General features: G+C 40.7%; 1 protein-coding gene across 1 annotated transcript; it reads right to left on the bottom strand.

The window, feature by feature from the left end:
* Nucleotides 1-3,657: 3,657 nt before the first annotated feature.
* nek12 (NIMA-related kinase 12) lies at nt 3,658-16,139 on the bottom strand. Its single transcript, XM_061927925.2, has 2 exons — nt 15,074-16,139; nt 3,658-4,102 (listed from the first exon to the last, which is right to left on the bottom strand). The coding sequence occupies exons 1-2, from the start codon at nt 16,074-16,076 to the stop codon at nt 3,903-3,905; spliced, it is 1,203 nt and encodes a 400-aa protein (XP_061783909.2). The 5' UTR covers nt 16,077-16,139; the 3' UTR covers nt 3,658-3,902.
* Nucleotides 16,140-19,381: the final 3,242 nt, after the last annotated feature.

The raw sequence follows: 19,381 nt of genomic DNA, 5'->3' as shown, positions 1-19,381 counted from the left end.
GAGGACAGATTTCACCACACCTAGTGTGTGACAATCATTGGTACTTTAACTTAGATGTGCACACTGTGGCCACACCAGCAGCACACCTGTCCCAAACCTGACTAAATAACAAGTTAAATGTTTGATTATGGCAGCACGGTGGTAGAGGGGTTAGTGCATCTGCGAAGGTCCTGAATAGTCCTGAGTTCAATCCCGGGCTCGGGATCTTTCTGTGTGGAGTTTGCATGTTCTCCCCGTGACTGCGTGGGTTCCCTCCGGGTACTCCGGCTTCCTCCCACCTCCAAAGACATGCACCTGGGGATAGGTTGATTGACAACACTAAATTGGCCCTAGTGTGTGAACGTGAGTGTGAATGTTGTCTGTCTGTCTGTGTTGGCCCTGCGATGAGGTGGCGACTTGTCCACGGTGTATCCCGCCTTCCGCCCGATTGTAGCTGAGATAGGCTCCAGCGCCCCCCGCGACCCCGAAGGGAATAAGTGGTAGAAAATGGATGGATGGATGGATGTTTGTTTATTATAATCAAATGACAGCAGTAACTTCCATGGTACTATTTTCTAATATAAGTGTTTTGGCCCTCTTACAATGACAATAACAAAAAATATAGTTTTTCATGAGCTGTGTACTAGTATTGTATGTCTGGGTGAGGGTCCTGCTTTGGAAATAATTGGTACCCCTTTCCGATATCTCATTTAGTTCCCACTAAAACATTCACATGTTGCACAATGAGATGTAAACATGGGATCATGTGTACATTCCTGTAACTGTCTGTTTTTAAAATGTATCTTTATTAGTATTTATTTAATATAATAACATAATTTCATGATTAAATTAAGATTAAATTAAGAAAACAAACATTTTATTTTTCACTAAAGAAGGGTTCGGTGAATGCGCATATGAAACTGGTGGGGTTCAGTACCTCCAACAAGGTTAAGAACCACTGTACTAGATGGAGCACTCTAGTGGTACAGTTTAAGAATCACTGATTCAAGTTAATAGTTGCATCTGTGGTTGTCAGCCATGTTTTTGGTTCACTGTGGGCTGGAATCCATGCTCCGGCAGCTCAATAGTACGTGCCCCAAAGGGCCACTGCAGGTTCTCAAGAGGTTATAGCTGTCATGATTACAAAGCTGCTATCTGTGCCCCTATATAGGGTGTATTATACTGATTGCGTGACACATTATTTATATTTTTGTTTCTCAATCGAGAGGCAACTCTGTCTTAAATATAAATTACATAAAGATGATCATTGAGTCTCAAGTTACGAGTGGTTCCCTTGAGAATGTTCATCGCAAGCTCATCTCAGCTCACTTGGTAACACATACTTCATCGTCATGTCGCGACTACCCACTCTGTAGGATGGATTGTCATAAAGAAAAATTTGTTTACCTTAAATGATTGATGATGCATTCTTGGAAAATGTATTTTCACAAAGTTCGAAACCAAAACTGTGGCTTTCCAATCATACTGAAAGAACGCAAATCTGAGACTGCTGATAAGGAGGGCCAGAAACCTCTACTGAGAGATAATTTGTCCATTAATTACATTTTATGATGTAATGATGCTTACATTTATTGTAGGAATTTTATTATGGCAACCTGCAGTGGTACTTATACTATTTTTTTTAAATGAAACAAAACTCTTGGGGGGGAAAATTACTTATTTCTAATGTGCATCACAGATCAAATCTGTTTAGCACATCTGTTTCACAGACAGGTAGCTGTGGGTTTGAATTACCTCATGCTTGGCTGGGTTTCTCCCCGCAGTTCACAGCCCATCGTCATTTTTTGAATAACTGGCCATGACTCATGTGCATGTACTTGTAATGGATGCAATGAGAAAGCAATAACACCGTGGAAGAAACAAAAAGAATGAGCAAAAAAAAACAAGAAAATCAAAACCAATATCTACTAAATAAATAAAAAGAGCACTTCTTTTTTGTACGTCACGAACAAGACAAAGGCACCTGTGAGAGCTTTTAGATGGTTGAGGGGCTAACCGTGATTGATCAAAAATGATACGTACCTTTCATGTCAGAGTCTTCTTAAGTCTCCAATAAATAGGGATGATACCTTTTCACATTTCAACTGATACAGTACCTAAAAATCCCTACATGTACTCAACTGTATCAATTTTGATACTTTGTGTGGGTTCATACTTGGTGGGTGATGATCAACTTTGAATGCTCCAAGATACCAAAACATTTTGGACAATTCCATGTTCCCAACCTTGTGGGAACAGTTTGGAGCGGGCCCCTTTCTCTTCCAAAATGACAGAGTCTGGTGTAGATGAACTTGACTGGCCTGCACAGAGTCCTGACCTGAACCCGATAGAACACCTTTGGGATGAATTTGTCAGAGTTTGTTGGTGGCGAACCCCAAGATGCAGAGATGGCGGCAGGCTTGGTACAAGAAAACATGATTTAATTTAACACTATGGCAAAAAAAAAAAAAAAAAAAGGGTACAAACACAAGGCGGAGAACAAACTTGGCTATGAACTAAAATAGCACAAAAGCTAACTGTCGACAAGAAACCAAAACACTTACTGTGACACGAAGGAACTATGACAAGAGCAGAGTGAACAAAAGTAGACAGAGCTACAACAACAATTATAATGACAGGTAGTAGTGACAACAAGTATTAGCGACAATGACACTACAATAATCCAGCCCTGACTGGAGGGGAAGGCAGATTTAAATAGCAGCTGGCTGATTGACACCAGGTGTGGCCAGGTGCCAATCAGCCGCAGCTGAGGGGAAGCAGCACTCAGGGAGACAATGAGGAAATAACCAAAATAAGAGCGTTGACAGGAAATGACAGAGGAAAAACTAAAACGTGACCAAACTGTCAGAGACAAGCCTGACAGAATTAGAACGGAGACTGAGAGTCAGGCCTTCTCGACCAACACCAGTGTGTGACCCCACCAATGCGCTTTTGGAAGAATGGTCGAAAATTCCTATTAACACACTCCGCAACCTTGTGGACAGCCTTCCCAGAAGAGTTGAAGCTGTAATAGCTGCAAAAGGTGGACCGAAATCATATTGAACCCTATGGGTTAGTAATGGGATGGCACTTCAAGTTCATATGTGAATCAAGGCAGGTGGCCAAATACTTTTTTTATATATACACACACATACATAGTTGACGCAGGGGTAGATCCTGCTTAGATATTTGGCTGAGACCAGGGATCTTGGGTTAAAAAAGGTTGGTGATCACTGTTTTAGGGGCTTTGGCCAAATGAGTCGCGGTTAAATTTACAGATAATACACATAGAGTTGATGATAAATTGCGAACAAATTTTGTCAACGTCATAATCATCATCATTTCTGCACTTTAGCTGATCGGATTCAGATACTAAACTGATGTGTGATGAAATTATGCCAAAAATTATTCCCGTTTATTTTTTATTCGTATTTCTAAATTGGGTATCTGATTAATCCCACAGAGATTATCGCATTAATCATGTATAAACGCAGATAAATCAGCTATTTTATTTTTTCCGCCCGTGCTCCTTTAATAACAAAAATATTGACCATTAAGGGGGTGTACACGTACACCACAAATGATCATGTACAGTAGTTACAGTTTTGACAAACCTCAATGTGCTGCAGCTTGGTGTTCTCTATCCTCACCTCACCTCTTAATAACAACAAGAATAAGTATTTTGCAAAGGACATGTCTTTATTGGACAACGACCAGACTGGCAGACATTACTAGAAAGTCCCATTGAGACCAAGACTCTCTTTTCTATGGCAGAAGAAGGATTGCAGGAAAACTCTAGTTTCTGGATGACTGTTTTTTTTTATCTGCACAGAGATGGTTTGAACAGGAAACATTTCCCTGGAATTTGAATATGAATTATTGTAACTCAGACAAATGTACTCTATATATGTTGTTGTTTCTTTTCATCCCTTTTCCTTCAAGGCCTTCAGCGTGACGGCCATTCCTCCGGCATCACAGAGCTGGAACTCATCCAAGGAATCATCATGCTGGAGAGAGGAAGTGTGAATCCCACCTATCAACGCCGCACTTTCTTCCTTCTCCTCTTCTTCCTCAAAGTCATCCGGATACTCAGCTTGGTCACCGTGGCAACATTGTGAAAACACTGTAGGAGACAAAACATGTCGTGAGTTTGCTATGCTTTTATTGCAGATTCTGCTACAAACTCAAACTTTGTCATTTCTAATGTCTAAATGATTACATTTGACTTCCTAGAACAACCCCAGAGGTGCAAAGGCTTATTAGAATAAAGTGACAATGCAGGTTTGAGGAACTTGTGGTTTAGCTTGTGCAGCTGTAGCAAGTATTTTTAGTTCAATTATTGTAAAGCTAAGTGTCCCATTTTTCCCCTAACGGTATCATGACCCCTTCGAAACTAGTGTTGAGGTGGACTGTCTTGTTTCTGTTTCCGTTTTGAATTTCCCCTCGAAACGTCTGGGTTAGTTTTTTGGGTTAATATTTGACAAATAGCAGCCAAAAATACCCTCTGTGAATATGCAACCACAGAGTACACAAGTCCATCCAGCTAAAAGGTCACTTCTTTCTAGAGATGTCCGATGATATCGGCTGATATTGGCATGAAAATGAAAATTCGGAGCATATCAGTAGTGTTTTTTCTGCCAGAAAATGATATCTGATAATGTATTGCCCGGATTTTATGCCAAGGAATGGATGATGTCTGCATGGCGAGTGATGACCTCATCAATCTGTGCCCTGCTGCTCGAGTCCTGAGCGAAACCTGGAAATCTGACCATATTAGTCCAGTGCTTCGGTCACTTCATTGGCTCCCTGTCACTCAGAGAATAGACTTTAAAACAGCTCTGCTTGTTTGAATTGCCTTGCGTACAAATTGTTCTCTATAAATAAACTTGCCTTGCCTTCCACTGCCAATGCATCCATGCAAATCTGAAGACGCAGTAAATGAGCGTCACAGAACAAAGATAACTCCTCTTAACACCCAGAATGTAAATTCTTCATTCTACCAAGATATTTTGGTAGAGTCCTTTGGTCAATAAAGGCATACTTAATAAAGGCAAGTTTAGTACGGAATAACTTTAAAGGGGACGTACACTTTTTTTGGAATTGTGCCTTTCATTCTCAATCCCTATGTAAGACAAGAACACAGATGTTATTAGTTTTTTTATGCATTCTAAGTCGCTAAATACGGCAAGTAGAAGATGGCTAACAATGCAACAAATTGGGGAACTTGTGGTTTAGCTTGTGCAGCTGTAGCAAGTATTTTTAGTTCAATTATTGTAAAGCTAAGTGTCCCATTTTTCCCCTAACGGTATCATGACCCCTTTGAAACTAGTGTTGAGGTGGACTGTCTTGTTTCTGTTTCTGTTTTGAAATCCCCCCCGAAACTTCTGGGTTAGTTTTTTGGGTTAATATTTGACAAATAGCAGCCAAAAATACCCTCTGTGAATCATCATTGGCGATCACTCGACGCGAGTATGATAGTCCTCCTGTTGGTGAGTCTGGTCATCTGTGGGTCCTCAGGTGATCCACAGACTATTGCAGTGGGGGCATATGTGCGTGATTGTCGTGGTAGTAGTGGTGGTTGTGGTGGTGGTCTGAGGAGCTGTTCTGGTAGTGGATCTCTCCTTTCTTTGTTGCCTCTTGGTTTCCGCGGCACGGTGGAGGTCCTTTTCTAATCGTGCTGTGCCTTCATGGACCATCCTGCTCCACAAAACCCTCTGGTGGGCAGCCTCCTCCCAGGTGTTGAGGTTGAAGCAGCATTTCCTCAGGTGGATTTTGAGGTTATCTTTATACCGCTTCTTCTGCCCCCCTTGGGTGCGTTGTCCTTCCGTCAGTTGTCCGTACAACATCTGTTTTGGAAGGCGACTGTCTGGCATGCGAATTACATGGCCTGTCCATCGCAGCTGGTGCCGACTGACAATTGTAGTGATACTGGGCATGTTAGCTTCCTTCAGAACACTAATGTTGGTACGCCTATCTTCCCAGCTGATCCTGAGGATCTTGCGGAGACATCGCTGGTGGTACTGCTCCAGAGTCTTCAGGTATCTGCTGTAGGTGGTCCAACTATCAGCCGCGTAGAGCAGAGTGGGCAGAACTACAGCTTGATATACAAGAAGGTTGATGTTGGTCTGGATGACCCGATTCTCAAAAACTATTTTCTTGAGCTTAGCAAAAGCTGCGCTGGCACAACCTATGCGGTGGTGGATCTCGGCATCGATGACAGCTCTCGTTGAAAGAAGACTGCCAAGATAAGCGAAATACTCCACGTTTTCCAAGATGTTGTTGTCCACATAAATTGTGGGGGGTTGGGAGGGTGTGTCAGGGGCCGGTTGGTACAGGTTCTGAGTCTTCTTTATGTTGATGTCAAGTCCCAGGAGTCGGTACGCTCTGGCAAAAGCATCCATGATGTTCTGCAGGTCCAACTCAGAATGAGCAACTAGAGCATTGTCATCTGCGTACTGAAGCTCTGTAATGGAGGATATAAGCACCTTGCTTTTTGCCCTTAACCTCCTCAGGTTGAAGAGCCCGCCGTCTGTCCGGTATATGAACTGGACTCCCTCAGGCAGGTTTTGACTGGTGAGGTGAAGTATGGCTGAGATGTAGATAGCAAACAGGGTTGGTGCGATGATGCAGCCCTGCTTGACACCAGTGTCAACTTTGAAGGGAGCCGTTTCAGAACCGCCATTTCCAACTACCACTGCGGTCATGTCGTCATGCAACAGACGCAAGATCTTCAAATACTTGTCTGGGCATCCGATCTTGGAGAGGGGACCCCAGAGGGCAGTTCTGTTCACAGAATCAAAGGCCTTTGTAAGGTCAATGAAAGCCATGTATAGTGGCAGGTGTTGTTCCCGACATTTCTCTTGCAGTTGACGAACTGCAAAAATCATGTCCGATGTTCCCCTAGCTGGACGAAAGCCACACTGGGACTCTGGTAGGATCTCTTCTGACAGCGGCAATAACCGGTTTGCCAAAATACGGGCCAGTATTTTTCCTGTTGTGGACAGGAGAGAGATGCCTCTGTAGTTGCCACAGTCCGCCTTATCTCCCTTCTTGAAGATGGTGACAATCAGGGCGTCCCTGAGTTCGGCTGGGATTTCCTCCTTATCCCAGATTTTACCAATGAGGCTATGGATGTGGCAAAGGAGTTTTGGTCCGCCTTGCTTTAATATTTCTGCTGGTATCCCATCTGGTCCGGAAGCCTTGTTGTTACCCAGTTTTCTGATGGCATCCTGAACCTCATTTTCGGTGGGAGGATCACCCAAATGCTCCATTATGGGTCGCTGAGGAATCTGGTTGATGGTTTCCATCTCCACTGTGGAGTTCCGATTCAGGAGCTCTTGAAAGTGTTCATGATTAATGTCTAAATGATTACATTTGACTTCCTAGAACAACCCCAGAGGTGCAAAGGCTTATTAGAATAAAGTGACAATGCAGGTTTGAGGAACTTGTGGTTTAGCTTGTGCAGCTGTAGCAAGTATTTTTAGTTCAATTATTGTAAAGCTAAGTGTCCCATTTTTCCCCTAACGGTAGCTGAGATAGGCTCCAGCGCCCCCTGCGACCCCAAAGGGAATAAGCGGTAGAAAATGGATGGATGGATGGTATCATGACCCCCAAAGGTCACTTCTTTCTAGAGATGTCCGATGATATCGGCTGATATTGGCATGAAAATGAAAATTCGGAGCATATCAGTAGTGTTTTTTCTGCCAGAAAATGATATCTGATAATGTATTGCCCAGATTTTATGCCAAGGAATGGATGATGTCTGCATGGCGAGTGATGACCTCATCAATCTGTGCCCTGCTGCTCGAGTCCTGAGCGAAACCTGGAAATCTGACCATATTAGTCCAGTGCTTCGGTCACTTCATTGGCTCCCTGTCACTCAGAGAATAGACTTTAAAACAGCTCTGCTTGTTTGAATTGCTTTGCGTACAAATTGTTCTCTATAAATAAACTTGCCTTGCCTTCCACTGCCAATGCATCCATGCAAATCTGAAGACGCAGTAAATGAGCGTCACAGAACAAAGATAACTCCTCTTAACACCCTGAATGTAAATTCTTCATTCTACCAAGATATTTTGGTAGAGTCCTTTGGTCAATAAGGGCATACTTAATAAAGGCAAGTTTAGTACGGAATAACTTTAAAGGGGACGAACACTTTTTTTGGAATTGTGCCTTTCATTCTCAATCCCTATGTAAGACAAGAACACAGATGTTATTAGTTTTTTTTATGCATTCTAAGTCGCTAAATACGGCAAGTAGAAGATGGCTAACAATGCAACAAATTGGGTGTATAATATTCCGCTCATATATCCCTCTAAAAAAACATCCAAAAACCGCCATTTACAAACCCCGTTTCCATATGAGTTGGGAAATTGTGTTAGATGTAAATATAAACGAAATACAATGATTTGCAAATCCTTTTCAACCCATATTCAATTAAATGCACTACAAAGACAAGATATTTGATGTTCAAACTCATAAACTTAATTTTTTTTTTTTGCAAATAATAATTAACTTAGAATTTCATGGCTGCAACACGTGCCAAAGTAGTTGGGAAAGGGCATGTTCACCACTGTGTTACATGGCCTTTCCTTTTAACAACACTCAGTAAACGTTTGGGAACTGAGGAGACACATTTTTTAAGCTTCTCTGGTGGAAGTATTTCCCATTCTTGCTTGATGTACAGCTTAAGTTGTTCAACAGTCCGGGGGTCTTCGTTGTGGTATTTTAGGCTTCATAATGCGCCACACATTTTCAATGGGACACAGGTCTGGACTACAGGCAGGCCAGTCTAGTACCCGCACTATTTTACTATGAAGCCACGTTGATTTAACATGTGGCTTGGCATTGTCTTGCTGAAATAAGCAGGGGCGTCCATGGTAACGTTGCTTGGATGGCAACATATATTGCTCCAAAACCTTTCAGCATTAATGGCGCCTTCACAGATGTGTAAGTTACCCATGTCTTGGGCACTAATAAACCCCCATACCATCACAGATGCTGGCTTTTCAACTTTGCGCCTAGAACAATCCGGATGGTTCTTTTCCTCTTTGGTCCGGAGGACACGATGTCCACAGTTTCCAAAAACAATTTGAAATGTGGACTCGTCAGACCACAGAACACTTTTCCACTTTGTATCAGTCCATCTTAGATGAGCTCAGGCCCAGCGAAGCCGACGGCGTTTCTGGGTGTTGTTGATAAACGGTTTTCGCCTTGCATAGGAGAGTTTTAACTTACACTTACAGATGTAGTGACCAACTGTAGTTACTGACAGTGGGTTTCTGAAGTGTTCCTGAGCCCATGTGGTGATATCCTTTACACACTGATGTCGCTTGTTGATGCAGTACAGCCTGAGGGATCGAAGGTCACCGGCTTAGCTGCTTATGTGCAGTGATTTCTCCAGATTCTCTGAACCCTTTGATGATATTACGGACCGTAGATGGTGAAATCCCTAAATTCCTTGCAATAGCTGGTTGAGAAAGGTTTTTCTTAAACTGTTCAACAATTTGCTCACGCATTTGTTGACAAAGTGGTGACCCTCGCCCCATCCTTGTTTGTGAATGACTGAGCATTTCATGGAATCTACTTTTATACCCAATCATGGCACCCACCTGTTCCCAATTTGCCTGTTCACCTGTGGGATGTTCCAAATAAGTGTTTGATGAGCATTCCTCAACTTTATCAGTATTTATTGCCACCTTTCCCAACTTCTTTGTCATGTGTTGCTGGCATCAAATTCTAAAGTTAATGATTATTTGCAAAAAAAAAAAATGTTTATCAGTTTGAACATCAAATATGTTGTCTTTGTAGCATATTCAACTGAATATGGGTTGAAAATGATTTGCAAATCATTGTATTCCGTTTATATTTACATCTAACACAATTTCCCAACTCATATGGAAACGGGGTTTGTACATCTGGTGACCTGAATATTAACCAAGTATTAGCAATAACAGGAGCTAACGAGCTCATGCTGCTATATTGACATATTGAGCCGGTGAGCTGTTGCGATGGCCTCTGAGCTAGTGAAAATGAATTCTAGATCAGAAATTGTATAGTAAAAGGCCTCGGCCATAAATCGAAAAGTTGGTAAAGTTTGACAATCGAATTATACCCAAAGATGGCGAGAAAGGCTTTTTTTTTTACGCTTTGTGAGGATTATAAATAATTCTTCATCCAAACAGGAAGATATAAACATCCCATCAGTTGGCAATCCACTGAGAGCAGACATTTAACAGTAAGTGATTGTTTTATTAAGTTTGTAGTTTGTATTTCTTGTTCAGCACTTAGCTATACTGTTACATGATTGTTGAGTGTTTCATTAAAGTTGGATATATTTATCACACACATTCTAAAACTTGTAGCTATTCCACCTTTATATTCACGCTCAAAAATATAAGGTTCTGGATCATTATTTGTCCCAAAGTAGTGGTTGTTGTCTCTCATGAAGTCTGTCATGATTAGTAGTAGTTTTGTTGTTGAAGGAAAAAGCTGTGACGTATCTGTGAAATAAATACTACGTCATATGATCAAAATGAGAAAAATACCTCAATATTACATGTTGTTATGAATGTGCCTGATACTACATTACACATATACTTATAGTGTGTATGAAACAATGATGAAGGTTTTTGTATGTTTTTTAAAGCGCTTTATAGGCGGTATAGTGCGACTTTCTTTGGCTCCAATGTTAGCTGACTTTTGCTAGTGTTTATTTATGTTTTAGAATGCATTAAAAAAAGAGAAACATGTGTCCTTGTCTTGTGAATGATAGACTACATTGCAAAATAAGTGCAGTTCCCCTTTTAAAGCACCGCTTTTATTATGCTGGCCTTGAGTATGTGTTTCACTTTAAGATGGTATTTTAAACTTGATGTGCGCCGATGATAAGAACGTTTGTTGCTGCAATACTAACAAGTTACCTCAGTTTTATTTAAAGTTCTGTTTGGAAGCGAAATTGGCAGCCTCTCAGACCGTTTAACAAAGCGTGTGTCTTCCATCTTAAGCCTTAGACCGGATGTGATTTATCTTCATTCATATATGATAAGACAATGGTTTTATTTTATTATGTTAACGTTGAGAGCCCTAATTTTTATAATTAATGTGTACATATTTGAATAACTTATCTATGTAAAATAAGTGATTGAAACAAGTAACATTTTTCATTTTGACAAGTCAATAAAATATCTTGTTAGGAAAAAAAATAGTTCAACTTTCACTTCAGTTACTTAAACCTGCCTAGATGTCAGTTTTTGGAGAGCAGTGTGGAATAATGTGCAGAAAACTAGAAGAGATACTAGGGATGATGTTTGATAAGAAATTATCGAGTTTGAACCCATTATCGAATCCTCTTATCGAACCGATTCCTTATCGATTCTCCTATCGAATCCAGATAGGTTGTTGTATATGGAAAAAAACACAATATTTGGTTTAACAAAAGCTCACTTGTATTTTATAAGAAAAAAATAAAAAATATATATATATTGACTGTTGTTACCCAAAATATATTAAGTGGGATTTTTCAGAAAAACAAATATATATAGTAACACAAAAACAACCTGTCTCTGTGATCACTATAGGTGTATAAATAATAATGTAGTGTTAAATAAAATCAGTTCCTTGGGCACAAAACTGAAAATAATACAGCTCTCCAAAAAGTGCACTTCTGCTGCTATTGGAACATACTAACTACACACACTATGACACTAAGAACACCACAGTCATCAATCAACAATTCTTCCCCCCTTACATGAGAGCGAAGCCTGGCAATAATTGCACATTGCCTGTTCTGCCCTCACTATATGTGTTGAGGTTATACAGCTTGGCAGACAGCTAACAAACAATCCAAAGCAGATTAATCCATTTATGCTCTTTATTGTTGTTGAGCTTGCTTTGTCTTTTCCTATCTTTACTTTTGTCTTGCACTGGATTGTTATTTTTTATTTTTTTTAACTGAAATACACACAATGACAAATGTATAAGCTATGTGATTCAATTAACATACTGAAATGTAATACACAATATGTAAATATTAGCTTCACACAAATATACAGTACTATCATCAAACAAATACTTCTGAGTGTTGAAACTATTTCGATGGTGGAAATACACGACTGTCCGCCATTATAAGTCCTCAAAACATCCATTGAAACAGTGCACAAATATCGTTTTTCAATAAACATCTTGGTATCAAACTTAACCACTTTCCACCTTAATATTGAGTTACATAAACAAGTTAAACAGTTTACTTTCAGACTTATCTTTTCCAAGGCTTGTAAGAGCTAACACAACTTGTCTACTTCTCAATTGTCTCAACCCGGAAGTGTCCAAACTAATGACACGTAGTATTTTCATATCGCCACAAGGTGTCAGTAAGAGTCTACAATCAAATGGGCATAACATTGCAGGTCCCACAGGGCATTTCCTGTACGTGGGAAGTGGTTCGTTCTCAGGGATTCGAATAAAGAACCAACTCTTTTTCTTTACTATAGTGGCCTCGATAACGGGAACTGGTTCTCAAAAAGGGATTCGAGTCCATGGAATCGGTTCTTTTCTTATCGAACAACCGGGAGAACCGATTTCGAACATCATCCCTAATGAATACACGTGGTCCTAGGCTTACGACGTTCCGTATTATATCGTTTAATGGTTATGAACACACTCCCATAAATTAATTGCAACTTAAAGGGCACATATGATGATTTTAATCTACTTTGAAAACACTTCCAAGTGGTCTGGATGATATGTATTGGATATGTGTTGGCGTTAATGTTGCATACATTTTGCTCCACGGTCACGTTTATAACCCGTTTGTTGAGTCTGTCTGCAAGATGTTGATTTTTGAAAGTGTTCTGAAAATTACAAGTGAAACCACTCTCGACTTTTCTAACGTATCATAATTTATCTTTTAAAAATGTACACTGTTTAAATATATGTATCTTAAGTTGTTTTTTTGCGGACACGGTCGAAAATAAGATTCTTAAATAAAAAATAAAAATGAAACAAAAAATAAATAAAAATCCTGCCCAGTGGCCTTGTGGTTAGAGCAGTGGTTCTTTACCTTGTTGGAGGTACCGAACCCCACCAGTTTCATATGCGCATTCACCGAACCTTTCTTTAGTGAAAAATAAGTTGTTGTTTTTTCAAATTCAAGACAAAGTTATATGTTTTTGGTAACACTTTAGAATGGGGAACATATTCTAAGTAACAAAGACTTAATTTAGAGTTATTTGGTTAGGGTTAGAGGGTTAGGGTTATAATAAGGCCATGCCGAAAAAGGCATTAATAAGTACTTAGTAATGACTAGTTAAGAGCCAATATGTTACTAATTTGCATGTTAATAAGCAACTAATTAATGGTGATTATGTTCCCCATACTAAAGTGTTACCATGTTTTTTTTACTGGTGCACAAAATGAACCGTGCATGAACATCACCAAAGAACAAAACCAACACAGTGCATAAACTCACAACAAATTACACACCTGCAAATCAGTCTGACTTCTGTTGTTGCCGTATCCGTAATACGGCGATAGGGAGAAGTTTTTATTTACACGATGAGTCGGGTGTGTCTTGACCTCCGCCGAACCCCTGAGTCCGACTCACTGAACCCCTAGGGTTCGATCGAACCCAGGTTAAGAACCACTGGGTTAGAGTGTCCGCCCTGAGATCGGTAGGTCGTGAGTTCAAACCCCGGCCGAGTCATACCAACGACTATAAAAATGGGACCCATTACCTCCCTGCTTGGCACTCAGCATCAAGGGTTGGAATTGGGGGTTAAATCACATACTTGCCAACCCTCCCGGATTTTCCAGGAGACTCCCGAAATTCAGCGCCTCTCCCGAAAACCTCCCGGGACAAATTTTCTCCCGAAAATCTCCCGAAATTCAGCTGGAGCTGGAGGCCACGCCCCCTCCAGCTCCATGCGGACCTGACCTGTTTTCACGTCCGCTTTCCCACAATATAAATAGCATGCCTGCCCAATGACGTTATAACTGTAGAATGATCGAGGGCGAGTTCTTGGTTTCTTATGTGGGTTTATGGTTAGGCAGTTTCATTAACATCCTCCCAGCGCGGTAACAACACACAACAACAGCAGTCACGTTTTCGTCTACCGTAAAGCAGTTCGTCTGCCGTAAACAGCAATGTTGTGACACTCTTAAACAGGACAATATTGCCATCTACTGTACATGCATATGTGACAATAACATCTAGGGCTTTTAGAGAGTGCAGTGCACAACTGCGCACACAACAAGGAGACGAAGCAGAATGCATCATCAGAGAGGGTGTTCAGCATGGTTGGAAAAATAGTGACAGAGAATAGAACAAGGATGGACAATTCAACCCTTAACAACAACTCAACAATGAGTAGATGAGTGTTATGTGTGTGTATATGTGTAAATAAATGAACACTGAAATTCAAGTATTTCTCTTATTTATATATATATATATATATATATATATATATATATATATATATATATATATATATATATATATATATATATATATATATATATATAGCTAGAATTCACTGAAAGTCAAGTATTTCTTATATATATATGAAATACTTCACTTGGTGAATTCTAGCTGTAAATATACCCCCCCACACACACACACCTCCCGAAATCGGAGGTCTCTAGGTTGGCAAGTATGGTTAAATCACCAAAATGATTCCTACTTTGGTTATATATAACCAAAATTATATATATATATATATATATATATATATATATATATATATATATATATATATATATATATATATATAAAATACTTGTGTGTGTATTTACCTCTGTTTTAAATGTTATTTTTTAGTCTGTCCTTTGCCTGTATTTCTTTGTGGTGTACAGCCCTTTGTTCTTCAACTGTGGTTGTTTTTAAAGGGCTTTATAAATAAAGTTGGTATGGTATGGTACTAGGGACACCTGCACACTCTCAGGTCGATTCAGACTGCATAAAAAAGCTGTTTTTTTGTGTGTTTTTTTAGCAAAAAAGGGCATGTAATGTTGAGTTGAATACATTAGCTCATGTGCCTGCATGCACACACTCACTATCTCTGTCTATCATGCATCCATCCAAGGTACTGGACATTACCAAGAGGTTCCGCAGAGTGGCTCCTTGATGATAAGTCTGAGTGTTGACTCCGTTCCTCTAAGGAAGACAAACTTTCCCCCTCGTCAAAGTCGTCAGGGTAGAAGCAACCACCAGCACCATCCTCCTCCACCTCGTTCAGACTTTGCTCACAGGGAGCATGACGACCGATGTCCTCGTCCGGAGGAAAGTGTGTGTCTTCGCATTGAATGCGCCGTAAATGTTCTTGGACAAAGGCGCTGTCAAGGATGCAGGCGGCGCTTAGCCTGTTTTCAGGTTCAAGGCACAACATCCCGTGCATCAAAGAGCTGACATTTCGAGAGTAAAGTTCAGGCACGGGGTGGTACTCTCCTTTAGTGATCTTGATAAACAGACTGAGGAGGTTGGTCGCTGCAAAAGGGGGTTTTAGAGCGCAGATCTCGTACAGCAGGCAGCCCAGAGCCCAGATGTCACACTTGGAGCTGTATGGCACATCCTGGCACAGTTCGGGGCTGAGGTAGCAAGGAGTTCCGACACAAGTGGAGGCCATGTCAGCTGTGCTCGTCATGATTCTGGACACCCCGAAGTCTCCTAACTTCACCGTGCCTCGTTTTGTCAGCAACACGTTGGACGTTTTGATGTCTCTGTGAACTATTTTAGCTTTGTGTATATAATTAACGGCCAGGGCGACTTGCACAAACCAGCCCATGACCACTCCCTCTGGGAAGAAACGACCCGGTTGCCTCTCTTGGACTTTGTCGTCTAAGGTCCCGCCGTCACAGTAGTCCATCACGATGTAAATGAAGCCGTCCGCAGGGCTGGCGAAGGCATCGCTGCAGTTCACAATGTGAGGCTGCTCCAGTTTCCTTATGATCTCCGCCTCTTGAAGAATGGCCGCCTGTGTGTGTTTGCTTTCCAGTTTGATCCTCTTCACGGCATGCAGACTCTTGGCCTCGGTGTGTCTCATCAGGAAGACTTCTCCTGCCGCGCCTCTGCCCAAACGCGACACCTTCTCATACTTCTCCATTGTCAATAGTCGGGATAGTGGGGAGGAACCTTTAGTACACAAGGCAGCTGTGCCATGAAGGGCTTTGTGTCGTGGTTGCTATGGAGACCGGACGCTGTGAAATGTGAGAGGTGGGCCCCTTTGCGTTCTGTTAATGAGTGTCTATGGTTTTCTGACAGCTTGTTCATGGGTAAGTTTAATAAATGTATACATCTGTGTTTATGTACGCATTTATTCATGGGTCATTTCAATAAAATGTTAAATATTCAAACTTTTTTTTTTTAAAGAGGCTAGGAATGTTAATTACCATCTATATCTGATTTTTTCTGTGGGTCTATTGCAGGAGTGTCCAAAGTGTGGCCCGAGTGTCGTTTGTGGCCCACAGCAAATTTTGTAATGGCACATTCTAAACTTAGACTTAGACTTCCTTTTTATTGTCATTCAATTTTGAACTTTACAGTACAGATAAGAACGCAATTTTGTTACATAAGCTCATGGTAGTGTAGGATAAAAAAGCAATAAGGTGCATATATAAATAAATAAATAGGTTACTGTACAGATAAAATATATTGCACTTTTTCACATGCGTCCACGTTTATGGATGTATGTTATATTGTCTTTTTTATTCCAGCGAGTTAATCCATTTTGGGGGGAGTTGAGGGGATAATTTAATTATGATGCGTTCAAGAGTCTTACGGCCTGAGGGAAGAAGCTGTTACAGAACCTGCTTCGGAGGCTGCGGAACCTCTTTCTAGAGAGTAATGGCACATTCTAAAAATACTATTTTAAAAAAAAAAAAGAAAAGTGGAATAAAATAGCAAGCAGGTGTAGAATATTCAAGGACGACTAGGCCAGGGGTCTGCAACCTGCGGCTCCAGAGCCGCATGCGGCTCTTTAGTGCCGCCCTAGTGGCTCCCTGGAACTTTTTCAAAAATGTATGAAAAAAGAAAAAGATGGGGGAAGGGGGGAATATATTTTTGTTTTAATAGGGTTTCTGTAGGAGGACAACATGACAAACCTCCCTAATTGTTACAAATCCCATTGTTTTTATTAAACAAGCTTCTCTGATGAGAGTATTTGGCGAGCGCCGTTTTGTCCTACTAATTTTGGTGGTCTTTGAACTCACCGTAGTTTGTTTACATGTATAACTTTCTTCAACGATGCCAGAGAAAGAAGTGTTTTATGCCACTCATTCTTTGTCTCATTTTGTCCACCAAATGTTTTATGCTGTGCGTGAATGCACAAAGGTGAACTTTGTTGATGTTATTGACTTGCGTGGAGCGCTTATCAAGCATATTTGGTCATGACTGCAAGCTAATTGATGCGAACATGCTATTTAGGCTAGCTTTATGTACGTATTGCATCATTATGCCTCACTTGTAGGTATATTTGAGCTCATTTAATTTCCTATGTCCTCTGTGTATTTAATTTATATCTGCATTTCTCATGACACATTATCTGTATGTAATATTGGCTGCATTTCCGATTGTGTGCCATGTTGTTCCAGACCACAGCAAACGTAACTCAGCTTGCATAGATTGTTATAAATCCATTAGAAGAAGACAGCCCGCCATTTCCTTTAACTTGGACACACATCTATACCTTTGGCCATTCTGAGCCAGTAATTTCCAGGAATTATCTCTCCTTCTAAGAAGCCTGCATTTGATTAATGTTTCCCGATGTCAAAATTTGTGTCAGCGAAGATTTGTGTCAGCCTCCGACACAGTCATTTTGATAGTAGGCTAATTTAGCTAATATAGACACTTGCATCATGTGTTGCCTTCATTATATCACTTATAAAAGGCTTTTTATATTTTGCGGCTCCAGACAGATTTTTTTTTTGTATTTTTGGTCCAATATGGCTCTTTCAACGTTTTGGGTTGCCGACCCCTGGACTAGGGCAACAACAAAGCAAACAAAAATAAAAAATGAGCATGTATTTACAAGTTTGGATGATCATTTAAAAACAAAGTATTTCTATAAGATATACAAATGAATAAACTCATGTGCTGAAACTGTAGTTAAGTTAAAGTTAAAGTACCACTAGGTGTGGCGAAATTATTCTCTGCATTTGACCCATCACCTTTGATCACCCCCTGGGAGGTGAGGGGAGCAGTGAGCAGCAGCGGAATCATTTTTGGTGATTTAACCCCCAATTCCAACCCTTGATGCTGAGTACCAAGCAGGGAGGAAAAGGGTCCCATTTTTACAGTCTTTGGTATGACCCGACCGGGGTTTGAACTCACAACCTACCGATCTCAGGGCGGACACTCTAACCCAGTGGTTCTTAACCTGGGTTCGATCGAACCCTAGGGGTTCGGTATGTCGGCCTAAGGAGTTTGGTGGAGCCTCCGTCGCGGGACACATCGTGTAAATAAAAACTTCTCCCTATCGGCGTATTATGGATATGGCAACAGCAGAAGTCAGACTGATTTGCAGGTGTGTAAATTGTTGTGAGTTCATGCACTGTGTTGGTTTTGTTCTTTGAACAAGGTGATGTTCATGCACGGTTCATTTTGTGCACCCGTAAAAAAAACATGGTAACTTTGTCTTGAATTTGAAGAAAAAAACATTTTATTTTTCACTAAAGAAGGGCTCGGTGAATGCGCATATGAAACTGGTGGGGTTCGGTACCTCCAACAAGGTTAAGAACCACTGCGCTAACCACTAGTTGTTGTGTTTTATATCCCCTGTATTATGCTCATTGTATATATTTGTACCATGAATTGATTAACGTGGACCCCGATTTAAACAAGTTGAAAAATGTCTTTCGGGTGTTACCATTTAGTGGTCAATTGTACAGAATATGTACTGTACTGTGCAATCTACTAATACAAGTTTCAATCAATCAATCCCTGCCTTCACTGCAAATAATTACATTATAAAAACAATAATAATATACTATCCCAATGTTTACTATTACTGGCTATAATGCAACAAATTTAATTTTGGCTACATAATACTATATTAAGCTCAGTGGCCTAGTGGTTAGAGTGTCCGCTCTGAGATCGGTAGGTTGTGCGTTCAAACCCCGGCCGAGTCATACCAAAGACTATAAAAATGGGACCCATTACCTCCCTGCTTGGCACTCAGCATCAAGGGTTGGAATTGGGGGTTATATCACCGAAAATGATTCCCGGGCGTGGCCACCGCTGCTGCCCACTGCTCCCCTCACCTCCCAGGCGGTGATCAAGGGGATGGGTCAAATGCAGAGGACACATTTCACCACACCTAGTCTGTGTATGGCAATCATTGGTAACTTTAAAATATACTTGTCAGAAACATTTTGTACACTGGATGGCAGTATAGACTGCAGTTTACCAATA

The sequence above is a fragment of the Nerophis lumbriciformis genome, linkage group LG35, assembly GCF_033978685.3.
Source record: "Nerophis lumbriciformis linkage group LG35, RoL_Nlum_v2.1, whole genome shotgun sequence".
NCBI lineage: Eukaryota > Metazoa > Chordata > Actinopteri > Syngnathiformes > Syngnathidae > Nerophis > Nerophis lumbriciformis.
Note: the sequence above shows the minus strand (reverse complement) of the source record. Positions and strands in the feature narration are given on the sequence as shown.

Excerpts from the sequence above, each read along its gene's own strand:
- nek12 (XM_061927925.2), bottom strand. The coding sequence starts at position 16,076 with ATGGAGAAGTATGAGAAGGTGTCGCGTTTGGGCAGAGGCGCGGCAGGA. Across the intron at positions 4,103-15,073 it reads CCACTCTGCGGAACCTCTTG|TGTTTTCACAATGTTGCCAC; the intron begins GTAATGTCCAGT and ends TGTCTCCTACAG.